The 10,510-nt window shown below is 44.4% G+C and overlaps 1 protein-coding gene across 4 annotated transcripts; it reads left to right on the top strand.

Moving 5' to 3' along the window:
* Nucleotides 1-258: 258 nt before the first annotated feature.
* On the top strand, nucleotides 259-10,457 carry Thg1l (tRNA-histidine guanylyltransferase 1-like (S. cerevisiae)). 4 transcript variants are annotated; one of them, XM_030246230.1, is made up of 8 exons: nucleotides 567-642; nucleotides 1,086-1,154; nucleotides 1,268-1,370; nucleotides 1,530-1,706; nucleotides 2,858-3,027; nucleotides 4,131-4,219; nucleotides 5,459-5,566; nucleotides 7,434-8,919. In XM_030246230.1, exons 3-8 carry the CDS (start codon nucleotides 1,360-1,362, stop codon nucleotides 7,593-7,595), a joined length of 717 nt encoding a protein of 238 aa, XP_030102090.1. In that variant the 5' UTR covers nucleotides 567-642; nucleotides 1,086-1,154; nucleotides 1,268-1,359; the 3' UTR covers nucleotides 7,596-8,919. The 4 variants fall into 4 exon arrangements, with proteins under 4 accessions (NP_001074438.1, XP_011247481.1, XP_030102090.1 ...); XM_011249179.2 differs by lacking the exons at nucleotides 567-642; nucleotides 1,086-1,154 and adding an exon at nucleotides 279-487; NM_001290737.1 differs by lacking the exon at nucleotides 1,086-1,154 and having other exon boundaries at nucleotides 574-642; nucleotides 7,434-10,457.
* Nucleotides 10,458-10,510: the final 53 nt, after the last annotated feature.

The following is a 10,510-nucleotide window of genomic DNA, read 5'->3' as shown; positions in this document are numbered from 1 at the left end:
CTTAGCAAGGAATTTAGAAATGCTACTTAGAAATGCTTTATAAATGCTATTTAGAAGTACAAGACAAAAAGGTCACAACTATACTTTTAAACTTGGTCACAAAACAACATCTGATAGCTTGCGATTTGCTGCCTACGGGGTAACAGACAGGCACCCACAGCCCAGAAGAACACGCCTGGCAGCCAGCTGAGTTGAAGGCAATAGAGTCAATAGAGAAACCTCCACCGTGGCTAGAGCGGCTCTGACAGCGACAGGAACTTCCGGGGTGGGGCCCGTCCATTGCTTCCTTATGGCGAATGTGGGCTTTCCGCACAGCGAGGATCGGCAGTCTTTTGGCTGCTACTTCCGTTATTTTAAGACGGTGCCTGAGATTGGGGGTGGCCATGGCCAAGAGCAAGTTTGAGTACGTGCGGAATTTTGAGGTTCAGGACACATGCCTGCCGCACTGCTGGGTGGTGGTGCGGCTGGACGGCCGGAATTTCCACCGGTGAGCTGGAGGGGCGGGAGACCGCGTGGTGCGCCCACACTTCCGGGAAGTGCGCCTCTCGTAGTTACCGGGGTAACGCGACAGCCAATGAACACTCAGCATTGAGCGTCGCCTGAAGGACTTGCTAGGTGGTTGAGATATTTAAAAGGAACTGGGTACTGTAATTGGTGAAAAACCCGTGCTACTTTAGCTGAAACCAGTTTGCAAGAACTTTGTGTGTGTGTGTGTGTGGGGGGGAGGTGTCATTTCTCGGTCCACTACTTAAACTTCAGTCACACGTGCGACCCTTTTGTTATTTTTGAGAGTTGTTAAGAGGCCCGCATAAGCCTAACTGTGGTCATGAGTTGATAGTATGTCCCGTTCTCATAGTCAGCTTCATATTACATGAACTGACTGCACTAGAGTCAGGAAGAAAAAAGGAGAGTAAACTATTGGGGACTTAATTTCAATAAAGGGCTATGTTATTCGTTATTACCATTTTATAGCTGTTTAAGTACATAGAGCTATAGTAATGTTTATTGAGCACTTAGTAAGAGCATTTTGATCTCCTAATCAGCAATACAACCTGATAAGGTAATAGTGTTCTCAATTCACCCAGTAAGGTGAAACTTCACAGAAAAGTGGATTGAAGCCTAGCAGTTGTATCCCTTTTTGTCAGTGTGTCAAAGTAAGAAAGAAAAACGTGTTTTTTTTTTTTTTCTGTACATGCTTATGCGTAAGTTTAGGGTTAATGTTGGGTGTCCCTCCTCAGAGCTGTCCTCCTTGTTTTTCTTGAGACAGTCTCTCATGGAACTTCCTTGGAACTCACCAGATACTCTAGCCTGGTGGTCATCTAGCCCCAGGAATCCTGCCTCCACCTCTCCAGCACTGGGATGACAAGCAGGTGCCACCAAGCCCCCACCCTGTTTTATGTTTTGGGGCTAGAACTTGGTCCTGACAGTTTACCTACTGAGCTATCTCTCCATCTCTCTTAACTGCCTCTGTGGATGGTGTTGGTGATGACACTCTCCACCGCTTGTGCCCCTCTCTTTCCTCTATGAAGGTTTGCTGAGGAGCACAACTTTGCCAAACCTAATGACAGTCGGGCCCTCCATCTGATGACCAAATGTGCCCAGACAGTAATGGAGGAGCTGGAGGACATTGTGATTGCGTACGGCCAGAGTGACGAGTACAGCTTTGTGTTCAGGAAGAAGAGCAATTGGTTCAAAAGAAGAGCCAGGTGAGCTTCAAAACCAGCCTCCGCTAGGATGCTCTCCCGTTCTCTGCTCCTCTGTTTCTCATGGCGACAGCTGAGATCCTCAAAGTTGTGGGTGATGCTGCATTTACAGAGTGTACATGTCCTATTTTGACTGTTTCCTTCCAATGAGATCTGAAAATTCTTGTGCTGTGTATTTTTTTTAAGATGCTTTCTTTATTTAATTCTTTTCCTTCTGTATCCTGTCAATCCAGCTTCCAGACTGACCTATTGAATAGTTAGACGGATAAGCAGAGACTTAAGCAGAGACTTTGAGAGAAAAATAGAGTACTGGTGATTCATGGGTAGCATTGCAGGGTCACTCTTTCCATGTATTAAAGAGTTATTTAAACTTTTTAACAAGGAGATCCATCTTATATTGAATTTGGTAGTATACTGAAACTCTTTGGGGAATCAAATTATATGATGAATTGGTATGTCTTCAAAATAATGGTCCCCTTTCTTCCAAGACGGAAAACAATACCATACCCACAAAACAACAATAAGAAAATCTTGAATTATAAATGTATACCAAGTCCTATGGAGAGAGATTTGGTGTTAGTGAGTGTGCTGGCTAGTTTTTTGTCAGTTTGACATAAGCTAAAATTATCTGAGAGGCAGGAACCTCAATTGAGAAGATGCCTTCATAACATCAGGCTGCAGGCAAGCCTGTGGGGCACTTTCTAAATTAGTGATTGGTGGGGGAGGGCCCGCCCACTGTGGGTGGTGCCCTTCCTGGGCTGGTGGTCCTGGGTTCTGTAAGAAAGCAGACTGAGCAAGCCATGGGAAGCAAGCCAGTAAGCAGCATTCCTTCATGGCCTCTGCATCAGCTCCTGCCTCCAGGATCCTGCTCCCTTTGAGTTCCTGTCCTGATTTCCTTCAGTACTGAACAATGATGTGAAAGTATAAGCTGAATAAACCCTTTTCTTCTCAACTTACTTTTGGTCATGGTGCTTCATCATAAGTCAGTAAGTAGTTTAAGTAGAGGCTGACTCCATTGAAAACATATTAAAAGTTTCTCTTAGCTGTCTGGGAGCTTTGTATAATCTCTCTATTGTATCTGCAGATCCAGTCTTGGCGTGGAATTAATACCAAATACTTTCTCTTTTCTTGTTCTGCCCAATGTGTCTTACAAGTAAGTTCATGACTCTCGTGGCCTCCCAGTTTGCCTCCAGTTACGTATTTTACTGGCGGGATTACTTTGAGGACCAGCCCCTTCGGTATCCTCCAGGATTTGATGGGAGAGTCGTGTTGTATCCTAGCAACCAGACTTTGAAGGACTACCTCAGCTGGCGACAGGCAGACTGTAAGTGGTACCAAGTACACAGTTTGAATCAAACCTACCAAACCTGTGCATTAAAGCTGAGGGTCTCATACAAGTTTGCCTCATTAGTACATTGTTGGAGTCAAGTGTCTTTTAAAAGTTGTTTGTTTGTTTGTTTGTTTTCATTTAATAGAGCCTTTCTTTATAGCCCAGGCTGACTTTCAATCCTGCTGTATAAGGCCTGTGTTAGAGGATGTGTCCCACTACACCAAACTGTCTCTCACACTCTAATTAGTTAACAGTATTTGAAAACTCAGGAGATTTTTGTGGGAGAATTATCTGTAGTTGTTTGTTCTGTTGTTGTTGTGTGCATGGTGTGTGTGCACATGCATGTTTTGTATATGAGTGCATGTGTACATGCATGTGCTTATGTGCACTGTTGCAGAGCCTATACAAGTGTTGCAGAGCCAGAGGAAGGAATGGGCTGTCCTGCTCCATCACTTTGTTCTGTCTTATTCCGTGACTGAACCTGGAGCAAGTCTGGCAGCTGGCAAGCCCCAGAGATCCTCTTAGAAGAGCTCTGGGGTTTCTGGGGTTCCAGGTGCACGTGGCTATGCCCAGCTTCTTACACGGGTGCTGGGATCCAATCTCAGGTCCTCCAGCCTGCACAGCAAGAACTCTTACCCATTTAGCCACTGTTTCTTTAGAAGATAAGTACATTTCCACTCCATTCATGCAGAGCCTGTGTGATCCCAGCTCCCTTATTGGTTTGCAACACACTCATGAAGTCATAAGCTGCACAGTCCCTGCCATTCCCCTGGGGTTACCTTGGCAACTATTTCTAGGACGAACACCTAAGTCAGCAGATTTGCATTAGGCATTACTGAATGACCATGTGAAGTTGTTTTCAGGAAGTTAGTTTACGTGCCTACCCCTTTCCCTGTCTGTTCCCTTTGTAGGCAGACTGGGGAGCCGCTGTCTCTGAGATCTTTGTACTTTAAAGTGGAGAGAAGCTGGGTTGTGATATTCCTGGAAACATAAGTAGTCTATATGTAAAACAAAGTGAATATGCTATAGTATATAATATTATACATTTGTAAGGATAAGATTCAGTATATATAAATGTTATTTTGTTTTTCTCACAGGTCACATCAATAATCTTTATAATACAGTTTTCTGGGCCCTTATCCAGCAGTCTGGACTAACACCAGTCCAAGCCCAGCAGAGATTAAAGGTATAAAGATCCTACAACAGAAATGCGGTTGAGGACACTTGCTCTGGTCACTGCTGGCATTTCTGGAATGTTCCCTTTTGCTCCTTAGCTTCCTTTGCAGCTCTGTTTGGGAAGGATAGGAAGCTCTCAGCAGCAGAAGCTCCTGCCTTGCTTGTGGTCAGCAGAGTCGGTTATTACTTCTCCTGGGGCCACTGTGCCGGCCTGCTTACACTTGGCTGCGATTGCATCTTGGTTCCTCCCCTCTTTAGACAATGCATGTGCTCTTTTCCTCAGCCCCTGGAAAACCTTCCCTCGTGCCGTATCCTGTTGGACTATTATAAAGCCCCTCCCACCCCCCAATAAAGTGAGAGTCGGTGCTGACAGTCATCTAGCCTTACTCTGTGTATCTCTGCTTTAGGAAAGTTTAGGGTAATAGTTCTTACCTCCTAGGCTTATAGAAAGTGCATGCCTTGATGTGTTCAAATGCACGGAGAAGCCCGTGCTCAGTCAGTACTGGCCTGCCTTCGTGGAGAACACTGCTGCCTGTGGGATGACTGGTCCTTCAGTGAGGTGATGTCCTGAGACAGGTCCTGATACAGTGTCTTCTACATAGTGATTACTGAGGTAGTCGTGGTCTTTACTAATAGTATCAATAGTGAAGGCTTACCTATTAACACCAGTGGGAATGCCAGCAGCCATGTCCAGGTAGAGCCAAAATCAGATTTTGCTTCCTTTTAGAAAAGTAAAGACAGTTGGGCAGTGGTAGCATGCACCTTTACTCCCAGCTCTTGGGGGTCGGAGGTCGGGGGCACAGGCAGGCAGATCTCCGAGTTCAGGCCAGTGTAGTCTACACAGAGCGAGTTCCAGGACAGCCAGGGCTACATAGAGAAACAAAACAAAACAGTAGAGTAAAGATAGCCTTCGTCTACGTTTTCTTCTCTGTAATGGAGATGACATTGTGATCAAGTAGGAAATATCAACACCAAGTCGATATGCATACAAAGTTGATCTTTCCCGTTAGCTCCTACTAATCCCACACAGTCTGGACAGTGCAGCCAGGGTTTACAGCAGAAGGGGATTTCATGATGGCAGACACCTAGAGTAGAATATTAGGGACTGGGGCGTGGCTCAGTAATTGAGTGATCTGAATGTTAATTAAAATGAGATTCACTAGTAACTAAGAGGCGCGCCAACAGTCCTTCCCCTTGGCGGTGGAAGGGTAGGAAAGAGACTTACTGAGGTTTTTCTCTGTTTCCTCAGGGAACTCTGACGGCCGACAAGAATGAGATTCTGTTCTCTGAGTTCCACATCAACTACAACAATGAGCCACACATGTACAGGAAAGGGACGGTGTTGGTGTGGCAAAAGGTAAATGGTGGTCAGGTCACAGGAGCCCTTGTCACTCCCTGGCTCTGTTTCCCACCATCCCATGTGGGGCTACTGTGCTGGGCACCTACATGCCATACATACAGTTTCCAAAAGAAGGCACTGTACAGGAATAGTTTGAATGCTCATCAGTCAGTAGTGGCCTGGGCTCTCTTATAGCAGATGTAAATAGTATCCCAGAATTTTACATTTGTGCACTTGTTTTCTGTGTCCCCATATCAAATAAACCCTTTTCATGGGTAGAGTATAGAGCTGGAGAGATGGCCCAGCAGTTAAGACCACTTGCTCCTTTCCAGAGGACATGGGTTCAGTTCCCAGCACCCACATGGTGACTCAGAACCATTTGTAACTCCAGTCCCAGGAAGTCCAACACTTCCTCCTGACCTCCTCGGGCACAATGTGCATGTGGCACACCTACCTTGCATTCATAAAACATTAAAAAAAACAACAACTTTTTCCCATGCTGGGTGAACCGTTACATGGTTTATCCCCTCAGGACAGCTGACGTTCTTAGTGCTGAGAGATACCGTAAAACAGGCATAGAGGGAACAGATCAGAAACTCTGACTTTGAGCGACTTTATTAGATTTCCCAGAAATTCATACTTACCTTAATATTCTGGGATGCCTCTATACGTAATTCCACCATAGTTTTCTCAGCCGTCAGCCTGTAGGCATAATTATTTCTTTAAATTCATTTCTTTTCGTGTTAGTTTTTTATGAATGAGTGCTTTCAAGGATTAAAGGGCCCCTTGAGAGCCAGAACACACCCCCCTGGCAATCTCAGTTCGCTTATTACCTCGCTTGTTCTTTAGTACAGCCTTGAGTACTTAATCCAGGCAGAGGAAAGTTACCTTTAGTTCTGTAGTTATTGCAAACTATAAAAAGAAGACTATTCTTTGTTCCCAAGTCCATTGTATTAGTTGGTGCCTCTGTAGAAACAGAACAATAGGATGAATAGAAACATATATTTATATAAGTATTTATCTATATGTACTTATGTGTGTGTATGTATATATATTAATTAATTAAATCGACTTAGACTAAAATGGTAAAACAGTTGTCTCTCACCTAAGAGGGTAAGAACCCATTAGTTGCCTTGTTTTTAGGCCTCAGCAATTGCAGACATCCCTCAGGGGCTGTGTCACACTAGATAGGCAGAGAACCCTGGACCTGCATAGTCCACCAGACTGGGTAGCTCAGTAGTCCCAGTCTGGCACTGCAAACCTGGGAGGCTTGCTGGTCCTTAGTCAGCAATGGAAACTGGTTCTGGTACCAGAGGACATTGTGCACACCTTGAGTGGGTCTTCAATATCAAAACAATCTGGAAGATTCTTCAGTTGAGTCCTCCTATTCAGATGATTCTAATTTATGGCAAGGTGACATAAAAACTGACCATCACAATCACTTTTCAAAATACAGTAAAGTAACCTTTTCCCAAGACTTGTTGAAAATTTCGTGTTGCCAAGGGCCAACCCAGGGCTTCACATATGCTAGAGAGGAACTCTACCACAGATCTGCAGCCACAGCACTAACCGTGCTGGTTGATTCTGTTAGTTTTTGAGACAGAGTTTCACTGTGTAATGCTGGCTGGCCTGAAACTCACTGTTCAAGGGCTAGCCTTGAACCCATTAAAAATCTGCCTCCCTCCTAAGTACTGGGATTAAAGGTGCGTGTTCCATGCCAGACTAAATGTATTTCTACCTAGAGAGATGGCTACCCTGCCATTACATAAAACACCAACAGTCAGTGGCATATCAACAAAAAAGGTGAATTTCTCCCATAATTCTTTTTGCATTCCTATTTCTCTCTCTCTCTCAACATTGTCCCTGTTCTGTCTTTTGTCTATAGGTGGAAGAAGTCAGAACACAAGAAGTCAGGCTGCCAGCAGAAATGGAAGGGGAAAAGAAGGCCGTGGCTCGGACCAGAACCCGGGTGGTGGCCTTGAACTGTGATCTTATTGGGGATGCCTTCTGGAAGGAACACCCAGAGATTCTGGCGGAAGAGAACTGACCTCACGCTCTGCAGTTCTAGCATGCTTAATCACACAAGGCTCCCCGAGTCTCCCCCTAACCCTAGGTGGTTCAAGCACTCCTGGTCCCAAGAACACTGTAAGGAAGGACATGACTGGAGATGGGTGGAGACAGATGAAGGAGGGATATATGGGGGTGGTGTATCTTGTTCTGCTTAAGCAGAACACCTTTTTTTTTTTTTTTTTTTTTTTTTAAAAAAAAAAAGAAAACTGTGTTAGAACATGACTTCTTTGGCTCTTTTCAAAATCATGGTCCTATTTTTATAAAGAAACTATTCATACTTTGCTGGAGGAGTCATTTTTAGCTGTGGTATAAGCCTTACAAAAAACTGTCACCTCTTTCCACCTCTGATAAAGAGGAGCCCAAACTTTACCCTCACCCACTTAACTAGCAAATGCAGCGACTAAAAAACCCCACTTCTCACACCCAACTGCTTGCAGTTATCTTTTGGCATGCAGTTAAATATGGGTTGCTGCCTGCACAATGCCTCCAGATTGAGAAATCCCAGGGAACACTCAAGACTCTGTGCCAGTTCCCAGGGTGGCAGCTTTGCCTGAACTGAACACAGGAGGAATGGTTTGGGGATCCTGCACCATTCCAGGATTGATTTTTCTGGAATTGTTACCATAATCATTGACATCTCTTACCGAACAACATAGTTTCCAGTCGCTTAACTCTCTTTAAGAAAAGGTATTTTAGGAAGGTATATGTGTGTACATCCAAGAGGGAAGTGTGTGTGTGTGTGTGTGTGTGTGAATGCGAATGTGAATGAGGATGGAGAAGCCAAATATTTGAAGCCAAACTGCATGACATGGCAAGGCTCTCAAAAAGGAGTCGAGTCGGGCTTGGGGTCACTGGTGATTGCAGAGGTTTTTAAATAGCTCCTCCCACCAATGGCAGGATGGGAACTGGCAAGGGGCAGAGAGTGGGGATGGGAAGGCATTTGTTCCCAAGGTGTTGAACTCAGTGGGGAAATCATGATTTCCCTTGACCCTGTTTCATATCTTAGAGGGAAAAGTTTATTTGGCTCCATTAGGAATTAATTAAAAGACAACCCGTGTCCTGCTGCTGCCTGGTCTTGCATTTACAGGATTTTCAGCCAAGAAGAAAATGTATTTTTGAAAGAGCAGCGTCTGGCCTCATCCCTCACTAATTGACACTCCATCTGCCGATGCCGGTGTTTTTCCTTCCCATTCTCCCCTCTCCCCAGGAAGAAGCAATAGAGCTCATGTTTGGTAACTGCTAAAATCTTTTTAAGAGGAAAAAAAAGTATAATAAAGACTTCAGCTCCTTGGCCTACTTAATTGGTTCCTACAGAATGAGTTTAACTTGTGTGTTTGTCTTAAGCTAGGATGCATGTCCCCACATAGCAGACATCCAGAGACCTCTGGGTACATTTTTTTAAAATGTTCATTTGAATGTTGAATTTGAAAGTGCCAATGTAAGATATCCATGTGGATGTTTGGGACTCTTCAGTGATTTTTTTAAAAGCCCAAATGTTTCTGATACACAGCTATGAACATTATAGCACTTTGGGCAAGCAATTCCCTCAGCATACTAGAGAGGCAGTAAGATCATTAGCTCCTGATGAGCAAATTTAACTTAATGGTAGGTTGATAGCATGTTATATCAAAATTGGCCAAGTAGGGAATAAAGACCCAAGTTTCATTGACAACCGCTGGAGAAAGTGTGTGCTTTCAGATCCAGGGAAGTCTCCCTCTGGGCATGCCCTGAGATAGTCATTGAATGGTGCTGGAAGTTTTCAGTCATTGAATGGTGCTGGAAGTTTTCATGCAGGCAGGGGATTTTTAAAGCAATAAACCGGGGTTGAACACAAGTGTCATCAAGTACCATTACCTACCCAAAGCTTGCTCTTTATTTCGTCTGTGTGTTTCCCTCCTACGATGCAGCTCACACGGTGGTGGCAGTGTGCTAAGTTTCATCTCTGTCTTAAAGATAGTCAAGTGTTCTTTTGGGCCACATTTTCAAACTTACAGAAAGTAAAGAAGACCCCAAAGCAGCTAGCGCGGGCTGAATGCCGGTTGATACTTTGAGAAGGTGGTGGCACTTCGGAGAATGACTTGTGTGGCTGGAGATGGCAAGAAGCAAGACAGCTATGCTGGATGGGGAGGGACTTACCTCCAGGAGTCTCACTTTTAAAACCATTCCTTTGGGGTTGAAGAGATGGCTATTCTTCCGAAGGAAGACCCAGAACCCACATGGTAGCTCACAACGAGCACAACTCAGGGGATCCAGCATTCTCTGGCCTCTGTGTGTATGTCTGATTGCTCATAGTGCACAGGCATACATGCCGACAAGCATACACATGAAATATATCTTAAAGAGTTTTTGCTGAACTAGAGCTAAAAAATAGTGTTGATTCTTTGGATTTTGCAGTAGTCAGGAGAACATCAAGGAGTCAGTTTTCTTTTCTTTGATACCAAGTGTTCTCTAAACTTAGTGGGCAGGGAAAGGAAGTGAGGATGTAGTCACCCGTCTTTTATAGCACTCAACCATCTAGCATGCACCCACTGTATACTCTGTACCCTTCCTGTCATATTTCAGACGACAATAAGAACTCAAAAGAGGCTCAGTAATTTGAGCTTAGACAGGCTAGCCTGATCCACATCAGGAATATACTTAACAGGAATGAAAAATGGGATATGTCTTGTCTTCCTGTCCTTTGCCTCCAGCTCAAGCCGAACAACAGAGAACATCCTGGGACTTTAAAATGCTGCTCTTGGGGTCTACCCCCCGAGTCTGGAGCATCAACCATTCTAAGCTGTCTGTGAATATCAGTGAGTTTTACTAAATAAATGGTTAATTGTTACTGCCTCCAAAATGTTGGCTTTGTTTTCGAATAATGTGTCCCTACTTGTATATTTTGTTGACGTT

This window comes from Mus musculus, chromosome 11 (genome assembly GCF_000001635.26).
Source record: "Mus musculus strain C57BL/6J chromosome 11, GRCm38.p6 C57BL/6J".
NCBI lineage: Eukaryota > Metazoa > Chordata > Mammalia > Rodentia > Muridae > Mus > Mus musculus.
This window is presented reverse-complemented; position numbering and strand designations above follow the sequence as displayed.

What these genes read in the sequence shown, in the direction of transcription:
- Thg1l (NM_001080969.3), top strand. Translation starts at nt 297, where the DNA reads ATGTGGGCTTTCCGCACAGCGAGGATCGGCAGTCTTTTGGCTGCTACT. An exon ending in CAGCTGGCGACAGGCAGACT is followed by an intron (nt 3,028 to 4,130) that starts GTAAGTGGTACC and finishes TTTTTCTCACAG; the next exon opens with GTCACATCAATAATCTTTAT. An exon ending in AAGCCCAGCAGAGATTAAAG is followed by an intron (nt 4,220 to 5,458) that starts GTATAAAGATCC and finishes CTGTTTCCTCAG; the next exon opens with GGAACTCTGACGGCCGACAA.